This window comes from Gopherus flavomarginatus, chromosome 3 (assembly GCF_025201925.1).
Source record: "Gopherus flavomarginatus isolate rGopFla2 chromosome 3, rGopFla2.mat.asm, whole genome shotgun sequence".
Lineage (NCBI taxonomy): Eukaryota > Metazoa > Chordata > Testudines > Testudinidae > Gopherus > Gopherus flavomarginatus.
The window spans coordinates 27,023,814-27,036,697 of NC_066619.1; the positions used below are offsets into that span (position 1 = coordinate 27,023,814).

The 12,884-nt window shown below is 40.2% G+C and overlaps 1 protein-coding gene across 4 annotated transcripts in view; it reads left to right on the forward strand.

Moving 5' to 3' along the window:
- NIPBL (NIPBL cohesin loading factor) overlaps positions 1-12,884 on the forward strand; it is a 309,341-nt gene that overhangs the window by 237,550 nt on the left and 58,907 nt on the right. For 3 of the 4 annotated variants that reach the window (XM_050943765.1, XM_050943763.1, XM_050943767.1), the window contains 5 exons: positions 4,025-4,163; positions 4,353-4,435; positions 6,009-6,141; positions 7,912-8,055; positions 9,593-9,691. In XM_050943765.1, the coding sequence (XP_050799722.1) occupies positions 4,025-4,163; positions 4,353-4,435; positions 6,009-6,141; positions 7,912-8,055; positions 9,593-9,691 (598 nt within the window). The remainder of the gene's footprint in view (positions 1-4,024; positions 4,164-4,352; positions 4,436-6,008; positions 6,142-7,911; positions 8,056-9,592; positions 9,692-12,884) is intronic. The other variant, XM_050943764.1, reaches the window with a different exon arrangement.

Sequence of the window (12,884 nt, forward strand, 5' to 3'; positions counted from 1 at the left end):
AGAGGGAAGAGTAGAGGGAATAATCTTTGATTAAGCAGTAAGCATTATCTGCTAAATTTCCTTGCTACTTCAAATAAGTTTAAGTTTTAATTAAGATACAATAGTTTCAGTTTTTCCTGATGGTGAAAATTCTTCTTTAAAGGAATGTTGGCATATAATGGTTGGCTTAGTTTTCTTACAGTAGTACTCCTTACATACTGTTTCATATCAAGTGCTTTAAGAGTGTTAAAAGAAAGACCCTGTAAAACAAAAAATATTATTCTCCTTTGAGTGCTTGCTCATGTCAATTCTAAGTAGGTGTGCGTGCGCCGCATGCACAGTCGTCAAAAAGTTTTCCTCCTAGCGGTACCCGTCTGGATGGCTGTGGAGCTCCAGGGAGTCACGCCTTCATGGTGGTGTACATAGGTTCCTGCCGACCTGCTGCCTCTTCAGTTCCTTCTTACCACCAGTGACGGTCGTTGGAGCAGCTCTTTTCTTGCTATGGCAAGCAATCCTCTAGTGGACTTTTTCTAGTTGTATCTGTAAATAGTTTTAAAGCTTAGTAGTAGTTCAAATAGTTCTAGCTGGTAAGATAAGTTTCAGTTGGGAGTTTTCCCTCCTGGGGACTGTGGCATGCCTTGGTCTCAAGTGTTTAAGCCATGCAAGTCCTGTCTGGAGTCTATCCCAAAGGAGACCCAGATGACTCCTGTTTAAAGAGTTTGGGGCAAGCCTATCAGACTGAGAAGTGCAAAATCTGTAGGAGCTGCCACCCAGGGACTAAGAAGGAAAGGGACTTTAGGCTGAAATTACTCCTCGTGGAGTTCGCACCTATGGACCCCCGCATGGAGTTTGCTGCAGTCCTCGAGGAAGGCAAGGTCATTGTGAGGACCTCCTTACAGGCCTCCTGAGATTCAGTGGACTTGGCAACACATACCATGGCAACAACTACACGGGAGGTCCACTTCCTAGACACCACGGTGCAAATAAGTGATGGTCACATTAACACCACCCTATACCGAAAACCTACCGACCGCTATGCCTACCTTCATGCCTCCAGCTTCCATCCCAGGCACATCACACGATCCGTTGTCTACAGCCAAGCACTGAGGTACAACCGCATCTGCTCTAACCCCTCAGACAGAGACCAACACCTACAAAATCTCCACCAAGCATTCTCAAAACCACAGTACCCGCACGAGGAAATAAGGAAACAGATCAACAGAGCCAGACGTGTACCCAGAAGCCTCCTACTGCAAGACAAACCCAAGAAAGAAACCAACAGGACTCCACTGGCCATCACATACAGTCCCCAGCTAAAACCCCTCCAACGCATCATCAGGGATCTACAACCCATCCTGGACAACGATTCCACACTTTCACAGGCCTTGGGTGGCAGGCCAGTCCTCGCCCACAGGCAACCTGCCAACCTGAAACATATTCTCACCAGTAACTGCACACCGAACCATAGGAACTCTAGCTCAGGAACCAATCCATGCAACAAACCTCGATGCCAACTCTGCCCACATATCTACACCAGCGATACCATCACAGGACCTAACCAGATCAGCCATACCATCACCGGTTCGTTCACCTGCACGTCTACCAATGTAATATATGCCATCATATGCCAGCCATGCCCCTCTGCTATGTACATCGGCCAAACTGGACAGTCGCTACGGAAAAGGATAAACGGACACAAATCAGATATTAGGAAAGGCAATATACAAAAACCTGTAGGAGAACACTTCAACCTCCCTGGCCACACTATAGCAGACCTTAAGGTGGCCATCCTGCAGCAAAAAAACTTCAGGACCAGACTTCAAAGAGAAACTGCTGAGCTCCAGTTCATCTGCAAATTTGACACCATCAGCTCAGGATTAAACAAAGACTGGGAATGGCTTGCCAACTACAAAACCAGTTTCTCGTCCCTTGGTTTTCACACCTCAACTGCTAGAACAGGGCCTCATCCTCCCTGATTGAACTAACCTCATTATCTCTAGCTTGCCTGCATAAATATACCTGCCGCTGGAAATTTCCACTACATGCATCTGACGAAGTGGATATTCACCCACGAAAGCTCATGCTCCAAAACGTCTGTTGATCTGAAGGATGCGTATTTTCACGTGTCATAATCCAGTCCCAGAGACAGTCCTCCACTTTGTGGTCAACAGCACTCACTATCAGTTTACAATTCTCCACTTCAGCCTCTCAGCAGCCTGTTGGGTGTTCACCAATTGTATATTTGTTATGGCAGCCTTCCTGCAGAAATGGCAGGTGCAGGTATTCCTGAACCTTGACAGCTGGCCAATCAAAGACTCCTCCAGAGGCTAAGTGAAGGTCCAGGTAAGCCTAGTTCAGATGACATTCCACAGACTCGGCCTCATACTGAATGTAACAAAGTCAACCCTAACCTTGACTTGGAGAATAGAGTTAATCGTATCCCTCTTGGACTCTGCAGAGTCAAGCTGGGCATTCCTTCCAGAAACTTGCTTTCTCACCATGGGTGTCATCATAGAGAAACTCAGGCAATACCCCACCACTATGTCACGAAATTGCCTGAAGCTGCTGAACATATGGCCGCTTGTACGTGTGTAGTACAGCATGTCAGGCCTCTGCTCCATCCCCATCAGGCTTGGCTAGCCTCTGTGTACAGGCTGAATTGAGACCGCCTAGACAAATTAATCAGACTCACCCCCCAGTTATCAAGTTCTTCAGGTGGTGGCTCAACCCACGAGCGGTGTGTGCAGGAGTGCTCCCTCCTCTACCTTTCCTGGAAAGTAGCGTTCTTGGTAGCTATATCTTCCATTAGGAGGATATAAGAGCTTAAGGCCTTAACCTCAGAGCCCCCGTACACAGTCTTGTATAAGGACAAGGTACAGTTGTGGCTGCACCCGGCTTCCAAAGGCTTATCTTCCAAAGGTAGTTTCTCAATTCCATGCAAATCAAGACATTCTTCTTCCTGTGTTCTTTCCTAAGCCACATGCTAGCAACAGGAAATGAATGCTCCACTCCCTGCATGTCAGACGAGCATTAGCCTTCTGCATTAAAAGAACAAAGCCATTTCAAAAATCAACACAACTATTCATTGCAATTGCGGAGTGTATGAAGGGACTTCCAGTCTCGTCCCAAAGGGATCTCTTCTTGGATCATGTCTTGTATCCAGGTGTGCTATGACTTGGCAAATATACCTGACCCACTGCTGACAGCACACTCAACAAGAGCGCAAGCAACCTCAGCAGCATTCCTGGCACAGTTCCTAACCAAGACATCTGCAGGGCAGTGACATGGTCATTACACAGCAGTCCAAAGTGAGTACAGCTTTTGGGAGAGCAGTGCTACAGTCAGAGATTCCATGAGCTTTAACCCTACACCTTTGTAAGGCTTGGGAGTCACCTACCTGGAATTGACATGAGTAAGCACTCAAAGAAGAAAAAATGGTTACCTACCTCACATAACTGTTGTTTTTTGAGATGTGTTGCTCATGTTCTTTCCAAGACCCACCTGTCTCCCTTCTGCCAGAGTATCCGGCAAGAAGGAACTGAAGAGGTGGCAGGTTGGCAGGGACCTACGTACGCCCCCATGAAAGAACAACTCCAGGGGGCTCCACAGTCGACCCGATGAGTACCACTAGGGGAACATCTTTCCGACGACTGTGCACACGGCATGCGCACACCTATGTACCTTCATTATCTAATAATGTCATAGATCTGAGAATAATTTAGGCTTTTGCTTTGGAGTCAGCATAATGAGTACAAAACATTTTGAGTACTTAAGGCACTATTGAAAGCACCTCACATACTACTGAGAAGAGGGTTGTACAATAATCTATATAGGATAAAATGAATTTTGTATGGATCTCACAAGAATTGTATTTTGTTTTGTCCCTTTACAGTGGAATATTTGGTAAAGCTATAGGTACTCATTTAGAACCCAGAGAACTTGACTTATCAGGTTTTAATAATGTAGGTAGGTAGGAGTTAGGGTTAAAAGTCCTTAGTATTGTGCCTTTTAACTATAATGATATACTGTTTGTTTTCTCCAACAGGTTAAACAGTAGTGATACTGATGGAGAGCCTATGTATATTCAGATGGTAACTGCACTGGTTCTACAGCTTATTCAGTGTGTTGTGCACCTGCCATCAGTGGAGAAGGATTCTAATTCAGAAGAGGAGTCAAACAAAAAAGTAAGACCATTTAGATGAAACTATTTCATATAGGAGTGTGCATATGTACTTGTTGTGTGACACTGGTCCAGCCCATGGAGCAGTGTTATGTGTGTGTTCTGCATACATGATGTACTGAAAATACTGGATTGGAGGGTCATGTTTTCATATATTGTACATTCAACAAATGAATTTTGCTATTATTTTTAGGTGGATCAAGATGTCCTTATTACTAACTCATATGAAACAGCCATGAGAACAGCACAAAACTTCCTTTCCATTTTCCTTAAGAAGTAAGTGTTATCACACTCTTTAGTTGTGTTTTGATGTTTGTGGTTCATAATTACAATTTTAACTCTGTTATAGACTCTCATTTGGCACTCCTTAAAGTTCTAAAATTTTAATCAATAGAAATTTTTGTGGCAAAAATTGGAGTTTGAATTCGACATGGTATTTTTAAGTGTAGGACATTGTAAAAAGAGATTTTTCATTGTATGAATACTTTTTTGTGAAGTTCTGTCTTAAAAAGAAAACTCACATTTGTTTTATTCATTAAGACCCGCTGAGAACTATTGCATGGAGCTATGAATTTTGAACTCCTTAGAGGTTCAGCAAGTCTTGATAGTCACTAAGGTTTCTTCACAAATCTTGTAAAATGTATGAAGTCTGAACCTGCAATTGCAAAATTGCAAGCACTTGAAGTGTAGTTCAAGCTTATACATTTTGCAGAAAATCTGGAAAAATTAAGTTACTTTCATATGTCAGATTGCTCCAGTTAAAGAAACTTGCAAGTAGTTTAAAATTCCATGACAGGTAGGTAGCTCTATGCACAGAACTTTTTATACACCAGAAATTCTGCAGGGAGCTGTTTACACACGTGAGAATCTACATGCGATAGCTTATACCACATAATATGAAGTGGAAGATTTCAGCTGTCACCAAGGGTGTTGCATAAGTCACCAGTAATATGAAAGAAGAACATGATTTACGGATTAAGTATTTAAGGTATACTATACTACCATAACAACTAATCAGAATTAGTTTTAAAGAAATTAACCTCATTTTTTTTTTTTATTAAACTACATACCTCTGAAACACTACCAAATCATCACAAGCCAGGCTCTGATTTGATCTTTCTCCTCTGCACCTGCTGTTTATGGACCAGAGATACCAAGACTTCATATCACCCTTTATATTAAGGCCAGAGACTGAGTTAAGAGAGAATACCTCCTCAGTGCACTATTCCACTATGAACTAGGGAACCTGATTTATTTACCTGTATGCAGACTTGAAACCCTGTTATATCTAATGTATTCATCCTGCAGATACAAGCAAGATCTTCAGGCTTATCTCATCCATTTAACATACATTCACTTTAGCTGCCAGAGTACCAAATTCTCCAAAATAGACTGAGGACTTTTTTCTTACCCTTGGAGGGGAGATGAGAGCACACATGTAGAATTTGTAGTCATTATCTGAAAAGTCTGTAAAATTTTTATAATACCTCCATAAGTACTAAAAAACCTGTGTCTCCAGTAGTTGAAACCAGTGCTAGATAAAGAAATAAGAGACTGGACCAGGGAACGAATCCTAGGTCTCTTTCATTGTAATGTGGAGTATTGAAAGGGCTACCCTCATTTGTCCTACTTTTTAATATGAAATTTTAGCTACATTTACTCTGTTCTTTATAGGATGTATTGCTTTAAAACATAGCTAAATTAGGATGATTCTTTCTGTTGATGATTCAAGCCTATCTAGTTTTAGAAATACACGTTTTTGTACTTTAGAACAAATAACACAAAAAAAAGTTGACTCTTTTTAGTACATGATTATTATATAACATTTTCATTGTTTTCCTTTAAACAGATGTGGTAGTAAACAAGGAGAAGAGGATTATAGGCCACTGTTTGAGAACTTTGTTCAAGATCTTCTTTCCACGGTCAACAAGCCAGAATGGCCTGCTGCTGAGCTGTTACTTAGCTTATTAGGAAGGTTGTTGGTAAGAGACCACAGTATTTCCAATGTATCATAGTGATATAAAGTGCTGCACATTCTTATTAAATTTAGCCATCTTCTCAAAAAGCTGTCCCGAGGTAAAGATCTGGTGATAGTAGAATGATCAGATCTAATGCCACGTGAGTTTTCTGGCTTTGCCATAATAAGAGTGGCAATGATGGACAGAGGCTAATCAGCCAGACAGACAGTGGAAGGACCTCGCTGAAGATAGATATGGCACTGCTCAGTCTACAAGCCAGCTGTGTCCCTTTGGGATTTGCCATGATGAAGATGATTCCTTTTCATCATAATGAAAACTTATTTTATGTTGACATAATCTTTTATTAATATTTAAATGTTTGTTTGTAATATATAATTTTCATGCTTCATTTAAGAATTTTCTGCTTATGTATATCGGTATATTATATAATATACTGAATAGTATACAGATAGTGAAGTTTAATTTGGAAAATTATTGTATTTGGTAAGTCATTTGAAAAAAAGTGACACCATGGACTATGTTGCTCAGTGGAGGTCACATGTATCCTTCTGTGAGGGATATTTTTCACATTAAAATTCTAGTCCATAGCACCCAATAGCTGCATAGACTCATATCAGATAAAACCCACTAACATCTGCAGATACTCATATATGATAGCTTCTCTAGGCTGCTCATTTAGCACAAAAATATTATTCAGTAGTTTAGTCTTTTTGCAAGTATAAACATTAACTTAGCGAATGCTATGAGTCAAATAAATTAAACATTTTAGTTGATATAGAATGTCTGAAATTCATAAGTCACTGTGATAAGTAATACTGTCAGACATTTGTTATGAGACTAAAGCAGTAATTTGGGCTTGTTTCTGGGCAATAGCACAAATAATTTATAATCATGGCCCTGATTAATCCAGCTAGATAGTAGCTTGCAGTTCACTGGTGTACATATGGCAGGTAGATTGCATACGTATAATATAAACGTGCACACATTTCATTCATATTTATATATAATTCATTTTCTTCACCACTGGGCCCCTCCCTGCAAAAAATACTCCGGAGATTTTTTTGATTTTTTTTGAATGATACTTCTAATCAAATCCACTGTACAAGATGCATCCTGTCTAGTTAGTTTGATTAGAAGGACCATTTAAAAAAAAAAAAAATCTCAGGAGTATTTTTTGCAGGGAGGGCCCAATAGTGAAGGAAATGAATTTGATATTTAATGTTAAAATATTATATATGTGGTTATGAGAGAGACAAGATAGTGAGGTAATATAATTTATTATTCTATCTTTAGTAACTTAAATTCATAAATCTGCTAGATACTTAAAAGCATGGACTCAGCCGAGACACTGGTTCTATGGCTCATTACAACAATTTGTTTCTGCTTGCTAATCCTCAATTGCCCGCTTCATTTTAAGTTGTCTGCCACAACATGTGTTAACCCCTTATGCTTAACAATCTGTCCCAACTTGTATTTAGCTCAGACACACTGATTTTCTTTCCCAAAGAAGAGCCCTGTGAAGCTTTAAATCTTTTATCTTCCATCAACAGAAGTTGGTCCAATAAAATATATTACCTCAACTATCTTGTCTCTCTCTTATCCTGGGACTAACACATCTACAGCAACACTTCAAACAAATATGTGGCCATTGTAAATGATATAATTTTTTCAGTTTGTTAGTTGATGAATTTTTGAGTAAGATCAAATAGTATATTATGAAAAACACTGCAGGTACAGTAATGAGTAGATAACATTTTATCCTGCTTTTGTTAGGTTCATCAGTTCAGTAACAAGTCTACAGAGATGGCTTTGAGAGTGGCATCACTTGATTATCTTGGAACTGTAGCTGCAAGATTGAGGAAAGATGCAGTCACTAGCAAAATGGATCAAGGATCCATAGCTCGAATCTTAAAACAGGTATATATAAGATCCATATGATTTGGTGCCTAGATAACAATACAGATGGAGACATTAAAAATGTCTGAAGTGCTATTCTGCTCTGAAAAGTCATTATGTAAAAGTGCCATTTGAGGAGTCCATCTTTATTATCTCTTTAAGAGTTCATCAGATGTACTCAGATTATAAGTAAAAATGTCTTTTCTAACTACCAGCCCTATAAACTCATCCTGGATTTTGAGAATCAAGACTGGATTCTTTCAAACTCACATATGATTTTCAATAGTAAGGATTCATGCTATTAGGGCCTCAGTTGCTCTTGTGCCAACCCCTTATCTTCACTGGGTTAAAACTGCTGAACAATTCTGTTCCACTGTGTGGTGATGATGCACATGAAGGAATAGAATCAAACTCACTGCTCTCTCTAAAGAGGAGTAAAAATCATTTTAGTCATTAAAGTCAGCACATGTGTCCGAACACAAAGAAGGAGCAAATCTATTTGTTTAGTTAGAGCTACTTTCATACGCATTTCAGAAAACTATAGTAATATAGCTGTGGGTTCAATTTCCAAATGATGAATCTTGCATGAGTCACACTATTTTGTGCCATCTGGACTGGTTTGGAGCTCTGTTTAGAGGACATGTACTCCCAAGGTTCTATCAGTGCTACTCATCAGAATTGCCTTCATTTCTGTGAGGGAGGCAACGGTTTTCAGTACAAGGTGTTGCTTTTTTGGCTCTCCACTATGCCATGAGTGTTTCACAATACCTAGTTTTAGGCTGTCTATTAAAAATGCCTACGGATTTGTCTGTTTTTTCCTGGTCACTGGCTGGGTCAGGCATGGTCAGAACTGGAGTTCAGTGTCATTTCAAATTTATTTGATCCCAGTTTCACTCCCAATCTTAAGGATTAGAGTCTGAAATTAGCTGTAACTCCACCAGAGAATGACTTTCATAGGAACCACTTCATATTCTTCTGTGGCAGCAGTATTTCTACCAGAGGAGAAACTTATGGAGATTTAGAATATTTATCAACTAAATGACCAAAGTCTGTTCAGTCTGTTTTGAGACTTATGGGTTTCATGACTGTCAGTTTACGTCACATCCTGTGCAAAACATCAAACTATACTTTTACATCACTGGTTTCCGCACAAATTATTCTTCCAGGAAGGATGAATTTGTTAACTTGTCTCAATACCTGCAAAGATTCTAAGGATGCTGCACTGGGTAGTACAGAAGAATGTTCTAAAAGGGATCTCTTTCAGTTCCCCAATCTCCATAGGAAGTGGTAGAGGTAGATATCTGTGCTTTGGCACAGTGCTCCTCTCTTTCCTCTTAGTGCATCTCTGCCTGATCATTGGAATTCATGGGAAATGAAACTGCACTGGGCAATATGTTGGGCTCTAAAAACATTTATTCAAGAAAGCATATTATGGACAATACCACAGCTGTATACTATGTAAACAAGGGTCATCTTACTTAAGACATTTATGCCAAGTGATAATTCTCTGGAAATGTTGTATTTCTCCAGAATCATTACACTGCTCTTTATCTTGCAGGAAAAAAGAATGATATGCTGGTATATTGCAGGCATCAAGAGCAACATGGGTGGTTCAGTCTCTTCTCACAAGATGGAGACCTCTTTGCTACAAGAAACGGTGTGAAGTGACCACTTTCCTGCTCAAGAGCAGATTTGAGTTCTCTGCTAGATTCTCTGTTGTTGAACTGGGGCAAAACTGTATATTTATTCCTTCCTGCCTCTGCTGCCAGATGTTATCAAGGAAATTCCTTAAGGACTAGATCGTGTGCGTAACTCTAGCAGCTCTTATTTGGACTCAACATCCTTGTTACTCATCTCTCATGGGCTTGTAATTGGAGCTACTTTTCCTCCTACTCTTGGTGTTTGGGCTTCTATCTTGGCTTCATCACTGGGTTCTGAATCCAGATCCAATCTTTTCACATGGCAAATAGGATTGTTGCACCCTAGTAAACTACATTGAGTGCTTAAGAAGGGAAATATCTTACAACCAGAAAACTTAAAGCAAAAAAATGTTATTCTTGGAAATGGAAACTGCTTCTTTCAGGAATATTGAATAAGGCTTTGTCACCCACATCTGTGTGAGTTCCACAATTTTTTGGATGTAGGTATATATTTATTGATTTGAAAAGGTCCATCAGGCATCTATTTTGGCATAACCTCCATACCATTTTGAGGTTCATCAGGTTTTGGTCATTCTAAGAACAAAAAATTATTTGAAAGGCTCTCATTAAGTGTATAACTTGAAACTTAAGTTGAGTACCTCCCCAGTTCTTCGAGTACCCTCAAAAAAATGGGATAAGAGAAGGAGAAAGTCACCTGCTCAGTCCAGTTCTCAGGAGACATCACATTCTTACACAGGTATCACTGAGGCGCCCACCCCCTCCCCCATCCTCTGGTCCTGCTCCACATGTGGATCTTACAGAGGAGCCAGATCCAGCTGTGGGTGAATAAATACCACCTTCCCATAAATCTTCCCTCCTCCAGATGAGGATATTTTGCATCCTCCCACCATCTTATCCCATCTTATCGCTGTTTTGCTCTCACAAATCACAGCAAGGGCTTTCCTGCAACTCCTGGGCCACAAGCCAAATTGTACATTTTTGACACCCTTGGCAAGATTATACTCCCAGGTTCAAGCTTGGCTGAGAACCGCTTATACCCCAAGCACAATCTATCCAAGAGTGTGTCCCTACCTCATAGGGTCCTTAATTCTCTAAATTGATGGAAAGATCCATAAAAACTTGTATGTGGGAGTGCCAGTCTCACAACCTCCTCCCACAAGGATCATCATCATAAACACCTCCCTGGTAGATTGGGATGCACTGTATTAGGACTTCACAGCTCAAAGCAAATGGATCCCATGAGAGACAAACCTCCACATCAACATACTCAAATTCAGAGTGGCTCGTTACTCTTGCTAGGACTTACTTCCCCCACATCACAGGCAACCCAATCAGAATAATGCTGGACAACACAATACCTGTTTATTATATCAATCGACAAAGAGGAACAGGACCCTACTTCTTATGTGCCAAGTCAGTAAAAATCTGCAACTGGTACGTATCACACCACATACAGATCTTAGTGGTTTATCTTCCAGGACTACAGAACACAGTTTTGTACTTCATCCACCATGTGTGGGAACTGAACAATGCAGGTTCCAAAGGATGTCTCTTACCTGGGGTCATCCAGAAATAGATCTCTGTGTGAGACCATCCAATGCAAAGTGCAGACGATTTTGTTTGAGAGGAAGGCACAGCCACAACTCAATGAGAGATGCCTATGTCATTCTTTGGCCTCCCAGTGAGTCTCCCAGCCTGCATTGACAGGCTTGAGCTAGTACTTTCTGGTCTTTGATGCATGTGTTTTCTGACTCTGGTGCCTGCTTCCAGAGCTAACGTAGCTTTCGGTAATGCTGTTCTATGGTCCATACTGAATATACCTCCTCGGCATCCTCCTCTGTACTTGAGCATCTCCTTAAGCAGAGCACCCAATGGGTCGCTCTTTGAAGAGATGGAGAAGTTACTTAACCTTCTGCAGGAACAGGAGTTCTTCAAGATGTGTCCCCCTCTGGGTATTCCACTATCTGACCTCCTTCCCCTCTGCCTTGGAGTCTTCTCACTAGACTTTCATGGTTGAGAAGAAACTGGAGCAGTGTCAGGTCCACAGCCCCCATGTAACATCGCACTGAAGCATGAGGATATATGTGGCACAGATGTGGACCTGTGGACACTGCTGATGAAATCTCAGCTCAAGCGTGCATGGGCATACATGCATCCTGAAGTAGAGCACCCATAGGGGGAGATGCCTCAAAGAAATCCATTTACTGTACAAGGTAAATAACCTCTCCTTATGTAGACACATTATGAACCATTGAGAGAGTGTTACATCTCTCATTTATTTCTAAAAACTGCCTCTTTGGCTGCAATAACATCGACAAGGACAGCAATCCTAATTTTTAATATTTCACAAGAAAAAGTTATTTTTATGTCCTTATCCAAAATTTTTACCACAGCTAGTTTGACTGACTTGAATCAGACCATTGATATTCCATTTCTCCTCTAAAACACACATGCTACAAGGGAAACTCCTCTACATATCAATGTTGCATACAGTGTTGCATTATTACTTAAGACAGAACTCTTTAGAAAGTAATAGAGGTAGGTTATTTATAGCTTTTAGAATTAGATCTAGTAGAGAATGGATTCTGTTCTGACATTCTAAATAGATTCGATTTACATTTAAAGCTGTTATAAATTAGCAATGTGCCGGATAAATTGCGGTCTAGACTCTGGCTGTTATGTAATGCTTCTCATCCATAGATCTTAAAGCACTTTACAAAGGATTTATGGAATTTTATCTCCATTTTGCAAATGGCATTCTTATCCCAATCATTTGTACATTAGCCTCCTGGAGCTCATTTCTATTTTTACAAAGCACTGCTCTCTTGATTTAGCATTTCAATTTGATGCTCATTTTGGGCAAGTAGTTCTTCAATCTCTTCAACTGTCCTCTTGAGCAGTTAGTGCTTTGTTTTTTTCATTCTTTTAAGCACTCAAATTTTATTAGGCATTTCACAGAACAAATAGAAAGACAAGAGTCCTGCCACAAAGAGCTTTCAATCTAAATCTTGTTGACTAATATTAATTAAATTGAAATCTTGCTAATCTTCAAAGAATGTGGATCTACAGAAATAGTTATAAAAGGTGAAAAAAGATTTCTTACAGTAACAGTTCTTTTCTTATAAATGCCTATGCAGAGTCACATTCCCACCCAACTCTCCACTCTTCAGAGTATCCTCTCTTAGTTTC